General features: G+C 39.0%; 1 protein-coding gene across 18 annotated transcripts in view; it reads right to left on the reverse strand.

Annotated features, from left to right (window-relative positions):
- Positions 1-25,236, reverse strand: part of MAGI2 (membrane associated guanylate kinase, WW and PDZ domain containing 2) — a 1,187,450-nt gene that overhangs the window by 826,383 nt on the left and 335,831 nt on the right. For all 18 annotated transcript variants that reach the window (XM_073328600.1, XM_073328602.1, XM_073328598.1 and 15 more), the window contains one exon: positions 11,691-11,807. In XM_073328600.1, the coding sequence (XP_073184701.1) occupies positions 11,691-11,807 (117 nt within the window). The remainder of the gene's footprint in view (positions 1-11,690; positions 11,808-25,236) is intronic.

Genomic DNA, 25,236 nt, shown 5'->3' on the forward strand with positions numbered 1-25,236 from the left:
AACTATGTAATCCGTAACTGAATGTGGATGGATTTCACTCTTCTTTTCATATAAATGACTCATTTCTATTAGTGAACATTATGCAAATACACTTTCATATCATAATGGATATCTAGTATTATTTTCCCTACAAAAACACTTGTATCTATGTCTGAATATATATTCCAGCATTAAAAACACTTAATATCACATCTGTGCTGGAACCCCTCTGACCCCTATGAGAAAGGCTGCACATTTTTCAAAACTTTTTGTATATTCGCTACTTTGCCTTCCCACAAAATTCCCAAGAAAAGAAGTTTCCCCAGAGTTGGCCACACTATCATTGTAATGACATCCTGCATTTGGCACTAATAGAGATCTGAGAAAATGACTGCAATGACTGCTCTTTTTCAAGACTGCAACTAATTTATTTATTTGAAGTGCAGTCTGGGACTTTTGCAATTTTTCCATAAACAACTTCCCATCTGCTCCATGTTGAAAATATTTCCCCATTCAGAATATTTTAAACAAATTTGATAAACTGATGTGAACGAAAGCAAACTAGAGCGAAAGCAAGTTCAAGAAGCAGATGTGTATCACTATGGCTTGATAATAATGGAGGATTGAAACATGAGAGAAAAGCTCTAAGAAGAAGGATAGAACTGGGAGAAACAGACCTTGGAAACAGAGTTGAACCCAGAAACAACAAACAATCACTGGACAAAAGCCAGAAGAATGTGAAGCTGTCAGGAGAAGCAGGGTGAAAGGGGGCACTTAAGGAAGGATTTGCAGAAATGAGGTCTCTTCATAAACACTATGTCAGTCAGAGGCTCCACGTTAAGCCCATTTTCATTAGCTGAACCAAAACTTTACTCAGTGTTCAGGTTTGAGCAAATACTTCTCCTGGGTTGGTCGCACTCCTTCCTAAAAAAGCTCTACTCAACCTCTGTTTTTCTATTTAAAACTTGGTGCCACTTCAGGGCTTTCTGTAGAATTTGGCTTATGGTTCACAGAGAGAGTTTGAAATCCCTTCTTTCCCCGTGAGACCCATTATTCTCACGAGGAAGGGATATCATGTGCTCTGACATATCCAGATATCTCAGTGGCAAGAGAAAGCTGTAGAGTAGTGCCAGACATACAATGAGCATTACTGGGACCCAGACACCACACATTTCAAGGAAAGGAATAGCAAGAGGTGGGGAGTCCTGAAGGGCAGAGAAGAGGTGTGTTTAGGGTGCTGTTGATCTGTGGGCATACTTCAGAGGGAAATGTGAACAAGCTGGCAGTCTGGCAGAATTGAAGATGAGGTCAATGGTTTGGCTAGGATTTAGAGAGGCTTATGAACATCTGAATACTTATCAGATTTCTGAACTTCATGACAGTCATTCTGATTAGTTTCTAATGGTCAGTTTACTGTATGGCAGGCCACTCTAATTCCAACAACTGAAGTTTGGTTTGCTACGGTTACAGACAGAAACTTTGACCGATGTTTTCATATCTCATTGCCTAAATCTATACGGAGTCTTTTTCAGGTGCCTAAGTATGGATTCAGTAGCTTAATTTTAGGCAGGAAAATTGACTGTTTGTTTTAAAACCACTCCCATTCTCTCTTTCATTATTTTGAATGTCGAAAATGTGCTTTGAGCCCTTATCTTATCAAGTAAAATCACCAAATAAGCAAAAGACTGTCCACGAATATATCTACCTCAGCCCACTCCACATTCAACAGGCTAAGCGGAGAGAGAAAAAAGATGAGTTTTGCAGCATGCCCAGAATGTTAACAAATCTGGGCTCTGGTGGAGCAATTTCCAAAATAAAGGACTCCTCATAGGAGATAGCCTCCTAGCACCTACACTTCTTGTTTATATCAAGGGAACTTCAGTTCAAGCACCTCTGCCATTCTCAGCTCTGTTCTGTATTGTTAGCCCTTGTGATTTTATAAGAAGTCTCACAATATTTAGTTTCAGAGTAGCAGCCATGTTAGTCTGTATCCACAAAAAGAAAAGGAGGACTTGTGGCACCTTAGAGACTAACAAATTTATTTGAGCATAAGCTTTCGTGAGCTACAGCTCACTTCATTGGATGCATTCAGTGGACAATATTTAGTGATTTTCTGAAAACACTAGCTCCTGGAGTCATGTAATTACATGAGAATCTCAGCTTTCATTAAAAAAGTACATTCCTGTCCCTCATGGAAGCAGATAAAAGCTTGAAAATGTGAACTAAATGCACCCAAAAGGTTCAAAAACCTAGAAGGTTAACAGGAAGGACCAATAATTTATTTTTTTAAAAAGTCTCTTGATTTCTAAGCCAATATCATGATTTTTGGGAGCGTGCCCTGATGTTTGGCTGCTTTGGGTTTGCAATATTCACTGTGGCTCTGTGTCAGAGAGAGAGAGAGAGATAATCTTTCAGATAACTAAAACCATTTTGGACTTTATAGGCGAAATCCAATACCTTGAATTCCCCCTCAGAGCCTTTGCACATGCCCAGCTTGCAATGTAAGTTCATTGTGACCTCTTCTTTTACCTACTGTTCCGGATCTGTAAATGTTTCTATACAGATCTCAAGTAATCAACAAAATTAGTGATATCATCAAGATTCATTTAAAACTATCATGGTCTTTAATCCATTTGGTATCATGTTGTAAAACTATATGGACTTCTCAAAGTTAGACCTAAATCACAGATAGCACTTGTTCTCTGTAGCTCACAAATATAAAAGGATCTATGCAGAAAAGAACAGTACATTAGAGAGAGTTCATGAGAAAGTGGGAGCTGTTGAAAAAAATGGATCAGTGTAAAATAATTCATCTAAGCAACAAATATTGTCTCCAAAATTCTGAATTGTGACTATAAACACATCATGCAATAGCAAATTTCTGGCTGCATACATTCAGGCATCATTAGCAAGCTAAGTGGTATGCAGTGGCGTTGTCTGGAAACCTCCAAATGGCTGAAAAGATACAACAACCTACATCACTTAAGCTAGTTATGTGATACATCTTGTCCATGACAACCGCAAAAGACAGACAGAGGTTACCCACTTTTAGAGCTTGCTCCCGCTCCTATTAAAATCATTGTTAAAACTCCCATTGATTTCAGAGGTGCAGGGTCAGGTCCTTTGAGGGCAGTGGTACACACTGGCCAGTGTGTGAGTTAAATAAATTGGTTCCTGATATTCAAAAGTGACTTGTGAATTCAAGAGTTCTGATTTTTGGGGTAAGGAATGCAAGAAAGTAGTGGCTGTTATAAGCAAAAGCAAATACCACAAAATCTTCATGTTACCTTCCTAAGGAAATACAATGTATAAAATCCTACTGCTTCCTTTATTGTATCAAATGATCATACTACAATTCTTACACCACATCACATACCATTTTCTTCCCTTGAGTACCATTTGTTTTTCTTTGGTGTCTATAGTTGTAAGAGAAATATTTCACACATAAGCACAAAGCAGAATAAATGACTGAGTAGCTGAGGTTAGCCACCTTCTGGAAATACTCATTACAAGTTACCTGAGAAAGGTTTACAGAAATTCTGTTTCTTTAACCTCCTGAAGACTACCAACTAACTACAATGCTTCCACCTAGCCTCTTCCCCATTTGCAGACTCCATTTTGATATATGTTTACCCTGGATATTAATTAAGCCAAAATTTTGATTTATTCAAAAATTAAATCTCCAAATTCCTCTTCATCATTATCCACTTTCTCAAACCAACTATATCAAAAAGCTCCTGTGCAAAAGCATTCTGAGCCTGAGCCAAACCCTCTTACTATTGACTCTGATGGGCATTTGTCAAGGTTCCTCCCCCACTCTGAACTCTAGGGTACAGATGTGGGGACCTGCATGAAAAACCTCCTAAGCTTATCTTTACCAGCTTAGGTCAAAACTTCCCCAAGGTACAAAATATTCCACCCGTTGTCCTTGGATTGGCCGCTACCACCACCAAACTAATACTGGTTACTGGGGAAGAGCTGTTTGGACGCGTCTTTCCCCCCAAAATACTTCCCAAAACCTTGCACCCCACTTCCTGGACAAGGTTTGGTAAAAAGCCTCACCAATTTGCCTAGGTGACTACAGACCCAGACCCTTGGATCTTAAGAACAATGAACAATCCTCCCAACATTTGCACCCCCCCTTTCCTGGGAAATGTTGGATAAAAAGCCTCACCAATTTGCATAGGTGACCACAGACCTAAACCCTTGGATCTGAGAACAATGAAAAAGCATTCAGTTTTCTTACAAGAAGACTTTTAATAGAAATAGAAGTAGATAGAAGTAAAGGAATCCCCCCTGTAAAATCAGGATGGTAAATACCTTACAGGGTAATTAGATTCAAAACATAGAGAATCCCTCTAGGCAAAACCTTAAGTTACAAAAAAGACACACAGACAGAAATAGTCATTCTATTCAGCACAATTCTTTTCTCAGCCATTTAAAGAAATCATAATCTAAACGCGTACCTAGCTAGATTACTTACTAAAGCTCTAAGACTCCATTCCTGGTCTATCCCCAGCAAAAGCAACATATAGACAGACACAGACCCTTTGTTTCTCTCCCTCCTCCCAGCTTTTGAAAGTATCTTGTCTCCTCATTGGTCATTTTGGTCAGGTGCCAGCGAGGTTACCTTTAGCTTCTTAACCCTTTATAGGTGAGAGGATTTTTCCTCTGGCCAGGAGGGATTTTAAAGGGGTTTACCTTTCCCTTTACATTTATGACAGCATTGGACCAGACCCTTATACATTAATAAAAGATTAGGATACATCTTTGCATAACAAGAAAACAAATCCATAAAATTATAATGAAAAATCCATAAAAAAGATACATAAAACCAGTACATCATCATTTTAACATTGATTTATCAACATATTTATACTGGATAACTTTAACAAGTATTGTGAGTATTTCTATTTCCCAGTATCATTTAATATTACCAGATCTTATATTACCTACAATAGGAGAGGCAGAATGGCCCAGTGAGTAAGGCTCTGGACTAGGAGTCAGGAGACTTGCATTCTGTTCTCAGCTCAGTCACTGACCTGCTGTATCAACTTGGGCAAGTTACTTCACCTCTCTGTGCCTTGGTTTCACTTTCACACCTTTCTTCTCCGTGGTTTTTAACCAGGGGTACAGGTACCCCTGGGGCTATGGAGAAGTCTTCCGGGGGTTTACATCGACTCATCTAGATATTTGCCTAGTTTTACAACAAGCTACATAAAAAGCACTAGCGAAGTCAGTACAAACTACAATTTCATACAGACAATGACTTGTTTATACTACTCGAGATACTATACACTGAAATGTAAGTACAATATTCCAATTGATTTATTTTATAATTCGATGGTACAAATGAGAAACTAAGCAATTTTTTTTCAATAATAGTGTGCTGTAACAGATATGCATTTTTATGTCTGATTTTGTAAGCAAGTAGTGAGGTGTAACTTGGGGGTACACAAGACAAATGAGACTCCTGAAAGGGGTACAGTAGGCTGGAAAGGATGAGAGCTACTGCGTCTGATCTGTTTAGATTGTCATTTATCTGGGACAGTGACTGCCTCTTACTATGTGTCCAGCACCTCGTCCAATGGGGCAATAATCTCAGTGGTGACTTTAGACATTACCGTAATATAAGTAAAAATACTAATGAAACTCAATCTTACTAACACTTTCACATGATTTGTTTTATTTTTGCTCAAGATACATCAATATTGAACATAGCTGCCAATGACTCAACTTTAAATAGACTAATTTTCAACTTTGATGTGTGCCCACGTTAGATAAATAACAAGAACATTCCGCAAGGGCCCTGCATTGATTTATTCTGAGCCATCAAAGTAAAGTCAGTGCAATAACTAACACTTCTGTGTGCAAGAACAAAACATTAATTAAAGCTAGTAGTTGTGATTTTCACTGATGTGGACTCTTCTTTGCTGTTTTTTTGGGTGCAAAGAACAGGTTATTTTATCCTAAGAATAGTGCCATGTGATGAGTAAATGCAATTCTTAACTGTCAATATCTGGTCTTTTTAATTTGTTTATTTTAGAACAGAGTCATGCAGTCATTTTTCACTCATCAAAGATATTTTGGACACTGAGTTAACTCATGAGAAAAATCTTTCTCCTCCATACACTCTCCTTTGAACACCCTTGGAGTTATATTTTTAGACCATACTAACTATAAATCCCAAATATTTTACCATTTCTACAAGCATTATGCAGTATGATGGCCACACATGCACATAATCCTTAGCTCAGATTAATCTTCTTCCTTGTTGTTTTCACAGAAGGATGAAAATCAACTGCTACTTATTAATTAAAATTGTTAGATCACCCTTCCTTTCCTATCTCAGAAATAAAACCAGCCTCCATCCAGATGTTAGCTTTGGTATGTGACTGAGATAGTCTTATCTCGAGTATTAGCTGTCCTTTCACTTTCATATGCTCTTATTATTAATCATAAATAAACAAATTATTATTAATAATAATCATTATGATTATAAATTATGTGCATCTTACTAGTATCCACAGAGTCTAATCAGGCATTATTGCCCCATAATGATAAAGTAGACACAGCACCAGATTTTCTAAAGACCTCGGCTCCGATATGTTCTCAATGGGACTGACCAGGTGCTGAGCTCTTTTGAAAATCTGGCCCTGATTTCGTTGCCTAAATTGAAATTGAGGTCTTTTGAAAATCTGGCCCTAATATAATAAAACAATAGTCCCTAACCAAAGAATCTAAATATATGATGAGACACAATAGGTGGAGATAAAGGAAGAAAAGGTAGCATTATTCCTATATGCCTAGAGATGCCAGATTTAGGCCTCAGTGTTCTAGGCCCTATATAAACACCTATTAAGAGACAATTCCGGTGACAAATATCTTACAATCTAAATAGACAAAGTTAGGTGCAAGAAAGCAAGTACGTCAGAACCTCAGAGTTACGAACACCTCGGGAATGGAGGTTGTTAGTAGACTATTTCTAAGAGTCTCTTTGTCCTTGGCATTGCTCCTTACAGCGCTGCTTAGTCAGTAATTTACAATGTTGTGTGAATATGTCCTTTGGGGGAGGAATATATGTAAACCCAATCTTCAATCTGTATTTCTTTGAAAACCTGTATAATGGGGCATCTGGAACAGCACCCTTAAGAACGTGCAATGGAGCATTACCACCACCACTAAAAAAAGTTTCCTCTAAGCCAGTGTTCTCCACAATACTTTATCCTTGCTAGTTAGGTCTCAGGTAGGGCTATCTCTGCATGAAGAATAAGGAAGAATGGACAGCCACTTCCTCTCTCACACACTGCGCATGTGGCATCTGCAATTTGGCTACAAGCACTATGTAGCACAAGATACAGCATGACAAACACTGCCCCTTAGCACTTATGGCATCAGAAGAGTGTCTGTGGTCCCTCCTCCATCCCAGCTAGCACCGGGACAGTTACAGCGGAGTCAATGCTTGCTATAACTTTTCTATGGTTCAGCAACGATCTCACCACACACCTCCTCCTGAGGATATTGTGCAGCATAACACCTCCTTGGCCATTGCTCCTCACCCCTCAATAAGCCTCTGCCATACAATTACACTAAGGATGAACTGTACATAATACCAAAAAAAAAAAAAAACCAAGAAAAGTGTAGTTCAACTACTAACAACTGGACATTAAGATCTGTGCTCCCACAGGCTCCTCTCTCCTCCAACTACCTTTTTACAGAGTTCCCTGGCTTTCCTTTGAGTGTCTGACTGTCCAAAGCCCTGCTTCATCTGTACAGCTGTGCGTAATCTATGCTGGGAGTTAACTCTGTCTGCTGGTCTTCAGGGAGGACCTTTGCATTGCTGTGATGGATGTAGCAGTGTCCCTCACACTATTCAAAGGGCCAACTCTGTTTTGAATAGACTTTGTTTTGCTCTCCATTGTTTGTTATAGTTGAAGCATTTAAAAGCTTCAACATGTTGATGTGTCCCTTGCTACTTTTATCTCTTTTCTTATGCTTCACATGAACATGCCTTTTTCTTCATTTCCTTGCTTCATTAATGCTGTCCACACAGCTCTGGGTATAGAGTTAGTTAACTGTTGCTTCACTGCAAAAGCCTTGCAAATATAGTCCCAAATTCTGCCATTGGATATGTACATGTAATTTCCATCGGCAATGTAGTGAAAATCTATTTCATCTGTCTATGACTACTGCAACACATGTACTGAAGGCAGCATTTGGGCCATCGGGCCATACGACCAGTTCCCCTTTGGTGAAAACAGATTTGCAAGGCCAAACACATGAAAAAAATTGCAAGGAAAGTAAGCCCAAGAGTCCAAATTCTGATCTTAGTCATACCCACAAAACCCATTGAATTATGAGCAAAGAATTTGACCCACTCTTTATTTTTGCATATCTTTATGCATTTCTGCCTGTTCAGCCTCTTTGCTCACAAAAAGGAAAATATAATTTAGTGGGTCAAATTCGCAGCTGGTAAAAGTCTGCCAAACTCCACTGACTTCAAAGTGCTTATCCTGGTTTATAACAGCTGAGTACCTGGCCCTCTGTTTTTTGTTGTGCACAAAGCTCCTGTGCACTCCAACAGCTGTGTGCCTGTGCCTTTTAATTTGACCCTCAGTTTGCCGATCTTTTGCTGTGATGACAGAGGGGGTGTAATTCTCCTTAAAGCACTGCCGCGGCACAGGATCCTCCTTAAAGTGCTGCTGCAGCAGCGCTTTAACATCGCTGCCCTTTCCCCCCCTCCCCCAGTTGGCAGCAAAAGGGGCAGCTGCCCTGGGACCGGTGATTTAAAAGGGCCCTTTTAAATCGCCGCAGGAGCCCCGGGCAGCACAGGCCAGGCAGCGCGGATGGCTGGGAGAGGCTGACCCTCAGCCCCGCCCCTTCTGCCCATGGCACTGTCCCTTCCAGGGGCCCGGAGCCAGGCCCCCGTACTGGTAAGCGTTTCATATTACTTTCACCCTGGCTACTGCTATGTCTTGTGGCAGGATTTGTGGGAAGCACATGCATGAGTTACATTCATCGTCTTTCTTAGATCTACTGGCAATGGAATAGTTTATTTGATAATCTAGCTATATACCTGTGAAATCGTCTCTTTACTGTTTATAAAAGAAATCATTTTGTATTGTCAACCATGACTTTTACCTTCTAATAAAGAGTTTCAGAAGTGCTAACTGCTTGAAGCACAAATTTAAGTCAATGGGAGCTGTGACTGCTCAGTCTCCCTGAAAAAACAGGCCCTTGATAATTGTAAAGAAGTAAGTTCATAAGGTATATTAAAAACAGAAAATAGTTTAGGAGTGCATTCTCCTCTAAATGTGCAGGTGTATATGTCGTTAACATTGACTGGACTTACGCATGAACTCTGGAAGCAGAATAAACCCACGTATAAGATATATTGTAGTCTCCTAAATTCTGACAGTTTTAAGAAACCAATGGAAAAAGTGGGGCCTATTGTATGTGATGATGTCCTTTTCAATATTTATTATTTGGGTATAAGTAAACTTTTCAACAAAAATCAAAGGTAAACTCATTATGTATTCTGTTAATTGTTTTATTTTAAAATTCCCATATTTTGGAGATGCTATCTATCTTTCCAATGGTTTTAAGACCATTTTGAACAAGATGTCATGCTCACCAGACCATGGTTGTTTTTTTCCTACCACCTGCAAATGGAGTAGGAAAATGGCTTTATACTGTCTCCAAGAACATGCCTGGTTACTTAGTAATTCAACAATTGTCATCCATGTCACTATCAAAGTAATTGAAATCTCTTCTGATTGATGTTCTTGGATTTTTCAGACTTTTTTATCAGTATAAATATTTCGTGGTCAGCTTTCTTATCCTATCCAAGTGGGTCTATAACAGTTTCTCGTGATTGTTCTTTACCCTTTTTACCTCTAGTTCATTTCAATTCAATTCAAATTCTATCTACTCTGGAAGCCAACCTGTAAGTGAGTGTACTATCCTTCTGCATGGTCCTACTGCACCCATCTTTTTTTCACTGATACATTTGCTCCTGCTTGGTAACATACCTCCTTGTATATACTATAGTATGCAATGCAGTATTTTGCTGGCCTAGTTAATTTCTCGATTTAGACAAATCTTGAGGTCATATCATGCCCTCAGTGCACACACATAGCTTCCACTGACGTCACTGGAGTTTGCACGTGTGGATCGAGGGCATGATACAGCTCTAAGTCTAAATTACTCACTACATGAGAAATGGTTGACTACTGAAACTCCTGCTCCTCAGATATTCTCCCCCATCAAACCTAACCATAGGATGCCAGGTAGCAGGTACGGATATGTTTTCACACTGGTCACATTGTCTTTTAAAATCCATATCTGCAGAAGTAAAATATCAGTGGCAATCCATCCATTTTGGTTGATACTCTAAATTGAAGAGGGGTATTATAAATACCCAACTTAGTGTGTCAATGGCCCTCGATATACCCCTATGTTTAGATAACTTTAACAATACGATATTGTGCTAGGCCCTGATCTCAAAACATCTTTGCATTTTCACCTCTGCCTGGATCCACTATTCTTCTTCATAATACATTTAAAGCAAATCCAGTTAGTCACAACTCTCACACAAAAATAACATATAAGCATCCTTTAGTCCTACCAGGGACATGTTGTTCACCTGAAAGTAAGATATTATATTTATTTACCTTCAGCTTCAAAACATAGTAAAAATGACTGTGCCTCTTTTTTAGTGCTTCATATCTACTTTCTTTTATATCACTGAAGATGAAACTCAGATAGGAACACTGACAACATCACAGCTTTCAAAGTGCATTCACCCGTTACCGTGTAAACAGTCAGTCAGTACAGTCAGTCACTTACTTTAATCTATCTTCCTTGGCCCATCACTCTAACGTCACACCTGTAAGTTCAAGGGTGCACACCCCGCACTTCCCGATTTAAATGCGGATTACATTTATCCAGCTATTACACTATGCCAGAGGTATGAGTTTTGACAGACATATTGTCAGTCACCAAACAGCTCTATTCAGAAACACTTGGTGCTGCTAGTCTGGCATTTCTTATATTACTACTCTTCATATGGCTAGTATACAAATATGTAAATTGATTCACTACTAAAAATATGACCAAAAAGTTTATCTAAGGCTCTAGATCTAAATATAGTTGACTTGTGTTCCACCAAAAACTTCATGCAGCCGCTAGACAGGTTGAATGCTTGAGACTATACCGGCTGCAACTAAACTATGCGGTCTCTTAATTAGTATATCTCCTTCTTCCTCCTCCTATTGTATTTCCATCTCCTCCAATATAATACATAAATGATAAAACTCATATGGATTTTTTATGGTGCAGATAAAATTCCAACTATCAGACACCAGCTTAACTGTCCTACAAAATGGTCAAATTATTTTTTATTTTAATTTTTTAGAACCAGACCAACTACAGAAGAAGCCACTGTACTTAGAAATACTCTCTTTGCCATAGCTGCAGCTTCCAACACAGCTAGCAACACTAGAAATTACCTCTGAATTATTTGGAGTAGTCTCTAAGTAATAATTCGGTCCACACCAAGCCACAAATCAGAAAGAAGCTGCTCTATCCAAAAAAATCCCCCCATCTCTTTGTATTTTGATGCTTTTATGATTTTTAACTTGCATCTACGTTCATTCTGGTAACTGGTCACCTCATCCAGAAAAAGGGTATATATTCTTCCCAATACTCACATGGCACTGTGCGGAGGTAGAGATTGTCTCGTATGATCTGCTGGAGCTCGTGGTCCACCGAACCTTTCTGGAACCGTAAATTGAGGTAGTGACGAAGGTCCTTATCAACGATGCCTCCTGTAAAAGCGACAAGAGGCCACTGAATAAAAGACAAAACAAAGCTAGTCACAGATTTTAACTTCTTTTTAAAAAAAAATTAAATAATCGCCTTCGGCTTGCAATAGAATCAGTCACTTGCAGGCTCTGCTACTGTACAGATCACTTTCCTTTATGCTACTGCCAGGACAAAGGACAGTTTTTAGCTACAGAAATGCACTCAGTATAATAATATAAGCTACAGAAATGCACTCAGCATAATAATATAATTTCTCATTGATAATTATTTTCAAGAACGAAAACACTTAATGACAATTGAGTAGTAAAATCCACAACATTAAAAAAACCAGACATCTATGACACAAAAACCACAGACAGAGATGTCAAAGTATTTTACTGCACAGGCAGATAACATGTATTACGCTCTGCATGATTCCTTAGCCATTGCCCATCAGTTTATTAAAAAAGAGAATTCCCTTCTCCAAACTGTCCCTATACGTCACGTGAAAAGCTCTAACTCCAAAGGCAGTCAGAATAAAATGTAACTAAAACACCCTCAAATGTCCTTAATGCTCACAAAAATAATAAATAATCAATATCATGTTCACTATAAATGATCCCTGCATGTGGACATTATATAATAGCAATCAAGTGCACTTATTTCATTTCCCTCACTGAAATCAGATCAATAGTAGGGTGATAGCATCTGAAAAAAATTTACAAACTTGTATGTAGATGAAGGGAATCAGGTTGAACATACAGTCTCTCCAATTTCACCATTACTTTAAAGCAAACCAGCTTAGACATTGAATCACTGCTCAGCTGGTTATTGTATGCATCATATTCAATTATTAAAAACAGATACATAAATCAAATCTAATTTATTTAATAAACATTTCCAGAAGTATTTCCCCTCCATCTCCATTAACTAACTCATGGATCATGTTTTGTTACTATAGGCAAAAATCTATAAATAGATTTCTTACTTTCCCAAAATACTGTTTAACATGAGGGATAATATAGAAAACCCTTCACATGCCATTCACAGACATATTCCCCAAGATGAAACATCACAGTTGGATTGATTTCTAACTTGTTGCGTCACACATTCAACCTCAAAGCATGCAAAACAAAAGACAGCTGTAGCTGAACCCTCTCACAGAAAGTACTTGGACTCTGTATACAGAAAGATTGTCCTGCAACTATGAGCAAATATCCTCCCCAGTCTGATTATCCCCATCACATCGAAAGCCAATGGAAACAGCCAATGGTTATACAAACAAAATACTTTTCTCCATACAATTATTCCTACTTCCCTGTCAATAGCAAGTCAATAGTCTTTTTACCCCCACTGTTTTTCACCAACTTCAAAACATTTTTGTTACAATTCCACAAAAGCTTATAAATAAATTGCAAGCTTTAGTTAAAATCAAAAGCAACTGACTTCTACAATAAACATCCCATCAAGACATGCAAAGTACCTATGTGCTGGTTTCCCAGATAGTCAGGTCTTCCATGCAGGTCTCGTCTCTGCTCTGCAGCTGTCCAAGCTGAGCTACTCAGTCCATTACTTCAGCACTACCAAACCTTGTTTCTAACCACAGGCTTTATGTGTAGGACTAGACCATACCTACTCCTGCTAGATTATTACAAGAATACAGAGAAGTGAGGGCTGGAGGAAAGCTGCAGAGAAACGCTCTGCTAGTGATAGGAATTAACCATCCTTTCTGATTGGCTGTAAAGAGTAAAAAGTCCTGCAGCTCTTGCTCTCTCTGTTCTCTCTAATGCATGGAACATACCCACTGATGCAGATGCTTTCTGGCAGCCTGAGAAAATGCCAGCTATAGAACAGCAAATGTAGTCTGCCTACTGACATAAGCTAGAATCAGTCACCTTATGGAAACGGCTCTGATGTAACTACATTTAGTAGTGGTTTCAGAGTAGCAGCCGTGTTAGTCTGTGTTCGCAAAAAGAAAAGGAGTTCAAATTTGTTAGTCTCTAAGGTGCCACAAGTACTCCTTTTCTTTTTACATTTAGTAGTGTATGTGAATTCCTGACCCTAAAAATGCAGTCTTGATTTACATCCACCTCTTCAAAACAGCCATTTATTTCACCTTGTGTCAAAAAAATGCACCACAAATCCTTACAACATGACATGAAAAGAGTCACCTGATACTTTTGTAAAAAATGTAAATTTCAAATGAAAGTATAAATATATATATATGAACAATAAATGATATCCATAACCTTCTACTTCTTATGCACAGATTCAATAACTGAATTTAAGATCAGCCTTAATACTTGAACCCTGTGATTCAGGAAAAGAACTGCCAACCTCCACGCACAAGTGCAACATACCAACATTGTACTCTGCACATCGTTATATAATGTAGCATGGAAAAATGTTTGTTTTAATGATCTGATCTAAAGAGCAGACAGACAAATCACAGAAAGAATATGTATAAGCCACAGTATTTCCCTATTAAAAATCATTATGTTCCTAGCGTTAATTGACATTTGGTCACATGATGCTATTTTGTGACTCTGATAGAACAATTAGGTTTACACTTCAGAAGGCTGAAACTGTATTATATTTGATTTCATATGCATGACAAATACTCCTATGGGAAGGAATTTTTATTTAAGCAAAAAAATTGACATTTTCCCCTCTCTATCACTCTAAAATGTTCTGCTGCTCTAATTCATTTCAATGTTCTTTAAAGGTGTGCACCAATTTTCTCAACTGGTGCCTACTATATCTTTAAAACATTGGCCAGCAGGCTTTTAGCAGCCTGATCTTGCTCCCACTGAGGTCAAAGGGAGAACACCCAGTGACATGAGTAGAAGCAATACTGTGCCCTGAGACTTTCTGCAGGAAACATTCATGAGTCTCTATGATGAAACAAGCCTTCATTTAACAGAAATGGGTTACATTTAAATCATCTGATACAAAAAATCAGGAACAACATCATAAGACGAGAAATACAAAAACAGGAGTATGTTCTTTAAAAGGCTGTACTAAGGTTTAGCAAAATTATACACTGAGCTTATTTTAGAAAGAAAAGGAAAGCACCATTGGCACTATCTGTAACAGCTAAAAGGTACTAAATCTGAAGGATAAGAACTTGAGAAAAGAACTTTGTATGAGAAGTAGCCTCTGTTTTTGTGGAGAAGTAGAGACATATATAACTGACCATATCCAACCCACCTGACATATTTTTCCAGCTTCCATGACAAGTTAACTTTCTGTACAATGACAGGTTTCAGAGTAACAGCCGTGTTGGTCTGTATTCGCAAAAAGAAAAGGAGTATTTGTGGCACCTTAGAGACTAACCAATTTATTTGAGCATAAGCTTTCGTGAGCTACAGCTCACTTCATCAGATGCATCCAATGAAGTGAGCTATAGCTCACGAAAGCTTATGCTCAAATAAATTGGTTTGTCTCTAAGGTGCCACAAGTACTCCTTTTCTTTTTTCTGTACAATGCAACTTTCCTTTAAAAAAAATCAATCAGGTATGTTTATAGCTATTTTGGTTGTGAATAAACATCCCTAGCACGATGAGGCATAAACCAACGGAACATTTTCTTGAGCCTGCTAGAAGCCTGAAATGATAGCTCTAGAAAGATGTGAATTGTAATGTGAATTATAGCTTGTTAGGTATAGGCTGTGTGCCTAACACCTGATATTATTGCAAATGTTTGTGAAAAGCAGGTAAATTTATGCAGAAATGGCCAAATAAACAAAGGGCATAAATAGTTGTGGTCCTAAAATTGCTCCTCCCAGGCAGATGCTGAATGTAACAGTTACTTTACTAAGGACCCGATCTCGCAAATAGCTCAACATGGGTAGGCACACCTGTGCCAGTGTGGAGCCCCACTAAAGCCAAGCACAACAGCTTGCAGGATGGAGTCCTATAAGTTACTATGCTCTTAAGTTACTATGCACATTCTACCAATCTCCCATTGTAACAAGTGGAAGAGCAACTCTGAGTGAAGGAGACTAGATGGTACTAGATTCCTGAATCCATCCAAAAGATCATAATTAAAAAATTAATTTCGTCCTCTCCACAGGCTGAGTCAGACAACTATGTCATAGAGGATCCATGTATTAGCAGCCACGACTGGTCTTTTTTTTTCCCTGGCTTGAGGCATATACTGTGTTTCAGTTCCATTTAATTTCAAGGAATTCCATGGCTTTGCTAGCTGGGAATTATAGGATAGCAATTAAATACTTCCAGTAATGATCTCTTTCATACTGTATGCAAAATAAACACAAAACACAAAATGCAAAGTCAAATACAAAGTACTACACTTGGGAAGGAAAAATCAAATGCATTGCTACAAAATGGGGAATAACTGACTAGGTGATAGTACTCCTGAAACAGATCTGGGGGTTATAGCAGATCACAAATTGAATGTGAATAAAAAATCTGATGCATTAGACTTGGAAAAGGTACAGAGAATGGCAGCAAAAACGATTATGGATATGGAACAGCTTCCGTATGATGAAAGATTAAAAGACGGTTAGTGTTCAGCTTAAAAAAAAAAAGACAATTAAGGGTCCTAAACAATCATGAATGGTATGGAGAAAGTGAATGGCAAAGTGTTATTTACCCCTTCACTTAACACACGAACCAGGGTCACATGATTAAATTAACAGACAGCAGGTTTAAGAGAAACAAAAGGAAGTCATACAACACAGTCAACCTGTGAAACTCACTGCCAGGGAATGCTGTGAAGGTCAAAGATATAACGGAGTTAAAAAAAATAGACACGGTTCTAGAGGGTAAGTCCACCAATGGCTATTAGCCAAGATGGTCAGGGATGCAACCCTAGTCCTTAAACCTCTGACTGCCAAAAGCTGGAACTGGATGACAGGGGATGGATCACTCAAAATTTGTTTTGTTCATTCCCTCTGAAGAATCTGGCATTGACCACTGAGAGAAGACAGGATATGCTAAATGGACCATTGGTCTGGACCACTATGGCTGTTTTTATGCTCTTAAGAAACAACAGGCTTAACTTGTAGCAAGGGAGTTTGGGGTCACATATTAGGAAAAACTTTCAAACTATAAGGATAGGTAAGTTCTGAAATGGGTTTCTAAGGGAGGTTGTAGAATCCCCACCACTGGAGGTTTTTAAGAATAGGCTGGACAAAACACCTGTCCGGGCTGGTCTAGGTACAGGTATTGCTTCTGCTTCCGCTCAGGACTTTGATGAGCTCTTGTGGTCCCTTCCAGCTCTATATATTTATGATTCTATGTCTGTTTTAGATGCAGCTACCAATCATGACGGCAAACTCGTAGACTTGATTGAACTTGATCCCATAGATTACAAAATTAAATACACTTGGTCAAACTAAGAATGTCTGTCTTTGCATGTTTCACCCATGAATTTAATGAGCAAAGTATATCCTTTTATAGTGTTTTAACATATATTTTAAGTCTAGTTTCTTTCTCCTCTCAAAAGCTAGTAGCAAAGCCCATTTTTTAAAGAAATGCAATAAAAATACACAAAGGGATATTAAACAGTTTGTAGCTGATTAAAAAATTCAAAACTGGAGAGGATAATTGCTATTTCTGAAAAATGACAGAGATAAATGTAAGGAAGTTTATACTTTTCCCCAGCCTGAATGTTGTTAGTGGCTTTTCATATTTTCCCATTTTGTAACCCTGAGATGCTGCAGATGGAACTTTATTGTTTTTATTTTTCAGAGAAGGATTGGTTGCAAAGTGTGAATATTCCTCTTGCTGTTCAAACTACGTTAGGAGTAAGAAATAAAATATATAAAGCTAATATAATTCTTCTGGCTTTAGCTTACTAATAAATATTTTACAAAATGTGCATGAATTACTACTTTCTCATCCTGTATCATAACTTTTCAACAAAGTGACTTCCTAGGACCTGGTATGGTAGATGTTATTTGTATTTTAACAGTATAATCAATCACATCTCAACCATGAACTACTGTCTTGGAGATTTTATTTATAGGGATTTGAGTGGAAAAGATTTCTGTTTTCCTGGGTTCTATAAATAACATTTGTAAAAGAAGTCTATGAGTAAGAGAGTCTCTTGTCTAAATTTCCATCTTTACATGACCTACATGCCTTAGAAAAGTAAAATGTAAATTCCCTAAGATAGGTACCTACTCAGGGAGATCAGGGCTTTAAAAAGCCCGCTCCTAAGCAACCAGAGGAGCTAGCGAACAGAAGTGGCTAACAGGGGAGTTTTGCGAGGGAGTACTCCAGGTGAAGGAGGAGTGATAACGTGACCCTTGGGGTAAGTTCCTTGTCTGTAGTGTGTGTATCTGTGTTTGTGGTGTGCTTGCTGCTTGACTGAAATATACTGTGTGCTCTGTTTGTTTGGGGGACCCTGTGCTGAATGTGTGTGCGCTGAGCGTAGCGGCCTGCGAGGCAAGGCTGAGAGCTTCTTAACGAGGCTGTGATCCCTAAGCCTTTCAACGCCCATGAACCCTTAACCAGGGGGTGGGGCTACTCAGGGCTTCTCAGGGAGACCAGTGATTTAAAAAGCCCACTCCTACGTGACCAGAAGAGCTAGCGAACAGGAGCAGCTAACAGGGGAGTTTTGTGAGGTAATTTACAGGGGGAGTGTGAGCAGGGACTAGAACTCAACATTCTTTAAAGTTAAAAGACAAAAACACCCCCCTTGATATAAACAACAACAACAAAGGAACTAGATGCAGGAGTAAAAGAAGAATGCAGGCAGAAGTCCAGAAACAGAGTGGGGGCTACCCAGTTTATTGCACCCAGTGCAGCATGTATGATTACCTGCCCTATGGGCAGGCGGCGTATGTGTGCATTTGGTGCAAGGAGCTTCTGGCCCTCAGAGACCATGTACAGGCTTTGGAGACCAGAGTGGCTGAACTGGAGGAGCTGAGCAAGACAGAGAGGTACATAGATGAGACTTTCCGGGACACAGTAGAACAGTCCCTCACCCGGTCTGACAGCCTCTGTGCTGTTGAGAAGGATGAAAGTCCCAGGGAAGGAGAGCATCTAACTGGAGCAGAGGGAAACAATCCCATAGTTGGGACCCTTCTTCCAGATGATGTTGGGGTATCCCCTCACACTGAGGACACCTCTCCGGTGGGGGGGGGCGCGACCTCCAGCCATTAGAAAGAAACAGGTATTAGTAATGGGTGATTCGATCATTAGAAACATAGATAGCTGGGTTTGTGATGACTGGGAGAACCACATGGTGACTTCACTGCCTGGTGCAAAGGTTGAGGATCTCTCAAGACATCTAGATAGACTTCTGTATAGTGCTGGGGAAGAGCCGGTGGTCGTGATACATGTAGGTACCAGTAACATAGGGAAGGATAGGAGAGAGGTCCTGGAGGGCAAATTTAGGCTGCTAGGTAAAAGATAGAAGTCCAGGACCTCCATGGTAGCATTCTCTGAGATGCTCACAGTTCCACAGGCAGGGCCAGTTAGACAGGCAGAACTGCAGAGCCTCAATGTGTGGATGAGACGATGGTGGAGGGAGGAGGGGTTTAGATTTATTAGGAACTGGGGAAACTTTTGGGAAAGGGGGAGCCTATACAGGAAGGATGGGCTCCACCTAAACCAAAAGGGAACCAGATTGCTGGCACTTAACATTAAAAAGGTCATAGAGTAGTTTTAAAATTAAGGGAAAGCCAACAGGTGCGGAGGAGCACATGGTTCAGACATCCCTTAGCAGAGGATCTATAAATAGAGAATCTCTATGTTCTAGTGAGGACAAGAGGATGGAAAATGAGAAAATACAGGCAAGGTCTGATCAGAAACAGTCAAATAAGAGAGTCCCATTCAATTACATCATGTAATGGCAGACAGCTAAAAGGAGACAAGTTTTTAAAGTGCTTATATACCAATGCTAGAAGTCTAAATAATAAAATGGGTGAACTAGAGTTTTAAATGAGAATATTGATATAACAGGCATCCCAGAAACGTAGTGAAATGAAGATAATCAATGGGATACAGTAATACCAGGATACAAAATATATTGGAAGGACAGAACAGGTTGTGTTGGTGGGGGAGTGGCACTATATGTGAAAGAAAGCATAGAATCAAATGAAGTAAAAATAGTAAATGAATCAAACTGTACCATAGAATCTCTATGGATAGAAATTCCATGCTCTAATAATAAGAATATAGCAGTAGGGATATATTACCGACCACCTGACCAGAATGGGGATAGTGACTGTGAAATGCTCAGGGAGATTAGAGAGGCATTAAAATAAAAAACTCAGTAATAATAATGGAGGATTTCAATTATCCCCATATTGAGTGGGTACATGTCACCTCAGGATGGGATGCAGAGAAAAAGTTTCTTGACACCTTAAATGACTGCTTCTTGGAGCAGCTGGTCCTGGAACCCACAAGAGGAGAGGCAATTCTTGATTTAGTCCTAAGTGGAGCACAGGATCTGGTCCAAGAGGTGAATATAGCTGGACTGCTTGGTAATAGTGACCATAATATCATTAATTTTAATATCCCTGTGGCAGGAAAAACACCACAGCAGCCCAATAATGTAGTATTTAATTTCAGAAAGGGGAACTACACAAAAATGAGGTGGTTAGTTAAACAGAACTTAAAGGGTACAGTGTCTGTGTGGAAACTTTTTATAGACACCATAATAGAGGCTCAACTTAAATGTATACCACAAATTAAAAAAAACATAGTAAGAGAACCAAAAAAAGAGCCACCGTGGCAAAACAACAATGTAAAAAGCAGTGAGAGGCAAAAGGCATTCTTTAAAAAGTGGAAGTTAAATCCTAGTGAGGAAAATAGAAAGAAACAAACACTGGCAAATGAAGTGTAAAAATACAATTAGGAAGGCCAAAAAAAGTATTTGAGGAACAGTTAACCAAACACTCAAAAAGTAATAGCAATTTTTTTTAAAGCATATCAGAAGCAGGAAGCCTGCTAAGCAACCAGGGGGTACTCTGGACGATTGGGGTGCTAAAGGAGCACTCAAGGAGGATAAGGCCATTGCGGAAAAACTAAATGAATTCTTTGCATCGGTCTTCACGGCTGAGGATGTCAGAGAGATTCCCAAACCTGAGCCATTCTTTTTAGGTGACAGATCCAAGGAACTGTCCCAGATTGAGTATCATTAGAGGAGGTTTTGGAACAAACTGATAAATTAAACAGCAAAAAGTCACTAGGACCAAATGGTAGTCGCCCAAGAGTTCTGAAGGAACTCAAATGTGAAATTGCAAAACTACTAACTGTAGTCTGTAGCCTATAATTTAAATCAGCTTCTGTACCAGATGACTGGAGAATAGCTAATGTGACGCCAATTTTTAAAAGGACTCCAGAGGTGATCCCGTCAATTACAGGCCTGTAAGCCTGACTTCAGTACCAGGCAAACTGGTTGAAACTATAATAAAGAACAATATTGTCAGACATATAGATGAACATAATTTGTTGTGGAAGAGTCAACATGGTTTTAGTAAAGGGAAATCATGCCTCACCAATCTACTAGAATTTTTTGAAGGGGTCAATAAGCATGTGGACCAAGGGGATCCAGTGGATATAGTGTACTTAGATTTTAAGAAAGCCTCACCAAAGGCTCTTATGCAAAGTACATTGCCACAGGATAAGAGGGAAGGTGCTCTCATGGATTAGTAACTGGTTAAAAGATAGGATACAAAGGGTACGTATAAATGGCCTGTTTTCAGAATAGAGAGAGGTATATAGTGGTGTCTCCCCTGGGGTCTGTTCTGGGACCAGGAAAAATGGGAAAACAGTGAGGTGGCAAAATTTGCAGATGATACAAAATTACTAAAGATAGTTAAGGCCCCGGGCAGACTGCAAAGAGTTACAAAAGGATCTCACAAAACTGGGTCACTGGGCAACAAAATGGCAGATGAAATTTAATGTTGATAAATGCAAAGTAATGCACATTGAAAAACATAATCCCAACTATACATATAAAATGAAGGTGTCTAAATTAGCTGTTACCACTCAAGAAAGAGATCTTGGAGTCATTGTGGATAGTTCTCTGAAAACATCAATATGCAGCAGCTGTCAAAAAAGCAAACAGAATGCTGGGAATCATTAAGAAAGGGATAGATAATAGGACAGAAAATATCATATTGCCTCTATATAAATCCATGGTACGCCCACAAATTAAGTGGTCGCCCCATCTCAAAAAAGATATATTGGAATTGGAAAAAGTTCAGAAAAGAGCAACAAAATGATTAGGGGTATGGAAAGGCTTCCATATGAGGAGAGAGAAATAAGACTGAGACTTTTCAGCTTGGAAAATAGACAGCTAAGGGGAGATATGATTGAAGTCTATAAAATCATGACTGGTGTAGAGAAAGTAGATAAGGAAGTGTTGTTTACTACTTCTCATAACACAAGAACTAGCGAATCACCAAATGAAATTAATAGGCAGCAGGTTTAAAACAAATAAGAGGAAGTATTTCTTCACAAAATGCACAATCAACCTGTGGAACTCCTTGCCAGTGGATGTTGTGAAGGCCAAGACATAACAGGGTTCAAAAAAGAACTAGATAAGTTCATGGAGGATAGGTCCATCAATGGCTATTAGCCAGGATGGGCAGGAATGGTGTCCCTAGCCTCTGTTTACCAGAAGCTGGGAATGAGCAACAGGGGATGGATCACTTGATGATTACCTGTTCTGTTCATTCCCTCTGGGGCACCTGGCATTGGCCACTGTTGGAAGACAGGATACTGGGCTAGATGGACCTTTGGTCTGACCCAGTAGGGCCATTCTTATGTGAAAACAAATAGATTAAGGCCATAGTTGATTTGCAGGATAATTGTAAAAAAATTGCAGCTGACTTGCAGAAAAGCCATGGGAAATCATGGAAAAGTAATAATGGACCCTATTATTTGTGGTAATTTGGAAAAGCCAGGAACCCGGGTCTGAGAGGAGGGGCTCTAGCTATTGGGAGCCTGGTGCTGAGAGAGGGAGCTGAGGGCTCCCACCATCAGCCTGGGGCTGAGAGTGGGGCTCCCACCATCAAAACTGTGGTGGAAGCCTAATATTGCGGGATCTGTAGTTTCCTCTATATCACTAATTAAGCAAAGCCATACTCATCACCTTATTTTATGTAAACTTTCCATAACATTCCATAATGCTGTCTCGCTCTCTGCCATGGCATATTTCTGATTTAGATTATAAAGTCAAAGTCTGGGCAGATGCTATAAGTCCAGACTCAGTTGATTTAAAATGGCTTCCACTGATGTCAATAAAACAATGCCAATTTACACCAGCTGAAGATCTGCCCCCATAGTTTTAATCTATGGTGCTGTATGAAAATATTTATAATAACTAACACCACTATAGCGTCATTTTATGGGTCACTGAGAATAGTGCAAATTTATTCTGAAGCCCGTTGATGGAACACTTAAGATTTGGTGGAGGCCACTCATTGTCTTCCCTTTTCTTTATTCAGAGGATGGATTGCAGATGATCTCAGAGGCCTATCAATCACCAGTTTGCATGGGATTATGCTGACTTCTTGAAACTTCAGAGAGTTCTGTTTCATTAGCTCCTTTCTCTATGGGTGAGGGGGAGGGTGAAAAATCTATTGTCTACACATATAAGTACCCTGCAGAAATTTTCCCTAAGCTTTTCAACAAACTATTAATAATCAGGGCCCTGTGTACAATGCAAGTATATGGCTGCGTAAATAGTCACATTTCCGAATTACTGGAAATTGTGACAAACAGCAAATTAACACATGACCCCCTACCATAATTCCCTTTCACCCTCTATTTGTCCAATTATCCTAGTCTTTAGTACATATTTGCCCACAAGCACCTCTGTAAAACCATCTTCTTCCATGTTGCCTCTTATGCATAGAATGTACGCCCTAAAGTAATCTATACTTCCACTACCTACTCCTCCTTCAAATCTCTACTGAAGATCCATCTGTGGTGGACACCTGCAAGAAATCAGCTGAACTGATTGAACAGCACTCATGAACAGCTGCTATTTAACATATATGTATATGTATTTTCCCCGGCCTACCTTATATTTCACTGCAACAAATTCAAGCTAAAAACAAAAAGTAACCCTACTGAAACATAGGATAAAAAGGCAGTTTATGAATGGCACCATTGTTAGTCTATACTGTTAGTCTGTGTCATAAACAATATCTGTTAAACAAATTTTACATTATACCATAGTTTCCATAATAAAGGCTGTAGCTTGCAGTTAACATTTTGGAAGCCGTATGTGATTATCTTAATCCTTTCTTAGCTAACCAGAGTACCGACAATTTAGTTCTTAAACAGAATGTAGAAATTCTGAAGTAGCATCAGAACTCTCCCTTGCTTTTATAAGGATTTATTATTAAAACACATCCTACAGCAAAGCACATTATTCAAAGAAAATGATTCCCAACAAACATATTTAATAATCAGAGGAGCAGAGAGACATAAATGTTGGCCATTCATTGATCATTTTATATTGGGCATATTTGACACTAGAAGTTACTTGAGGATTCTACCTAGAATACATAATCACTATAGGAACTTTCTGGAAGCTGCTTGACAAATCCTTAAAAACTTTGTAAGAAACAAACATTTTATAAACTTCCTTGTTTTAAAATGCTCCATTATGCATAGATATGCATAGATTTTTCTTCTCTCTCTCTCTCTAGATCTTCTTTGCCTATCTACCACCACCAGTCTCAGGCAATTCATAGAATCATAGAACTGGAAGGGATCTGGAGAGGTCATCTATCCAGTCCCCTACACTCAAGACAGGACTAAGTATTATCTAGACCATCTCTGACAGGTGTTTGTCCAACCTTTTCTTAAAAATCCCCAATGATGGAGATTCCACAACCTTCCTCAGGCAATTTATTCCAGTGCTTAACCACTCTGACAGTTAGGAAGTTTTTCCTAATGTCCAACCTAAACTCCCCTTGCTGCGATTTAAGCCAATTGCTTCTTGTCCTATCCTCAAAGGTTAAGAACAATTTTTCTCCCTCTTCCTTGTAACATCCTTTTATGTACTTTAGATTTTTTATCATATCCTCTCTCAGTCTTCTCTTCTCTAGACTGAACAAACCCATTTTTTTCAATCTTTCCTCATAGGTCATGTTTTCTAGACCTTTAATCATTTTTGTTGCTCTTCTCTGGACTTTCTCCAATCTGTCCACATCTTTCCTGAAATGTGGCACCCAGAACTGGACACAATACTCCAGTTGAGGCCTAATCAGCTTGGAGTAGTGCGGAAGAATTTACTTCTCGTGTCTTGCTTACAATACTCCTGCTAACACATCCCATAATTATGTTTGCTTTTTTGCAACAGTGTTACACTGTTGACTCATATTTAGCTTGTGATCCACTATCACCCCCAAATCCCTTTCTGCAGTACTCCTTCCTAGGCAGTTATTTCCCATTTTGATGTGTGCAATTGATTGTTCCTTCCTAAGTGGAATATTTTGCATTTGTCCTTCTT

The sequence above is a fragment of the Lepidochelys kempii genome, chromosome 1 (assembly GCF_965140265.1).
Source record: "Lepidochelys kempii isolate rLepKem1 chromosome 1, rLepKem1.hap2, whole genome shotgun sequence".
In the NCBI taxonomy this organism is placed as follows: domain Eukaryota; kingdom Metazoa; phylum Chordata; order Testudines; family Cheloniidae; genus Lepidochelys; species Lepidochelys kempii.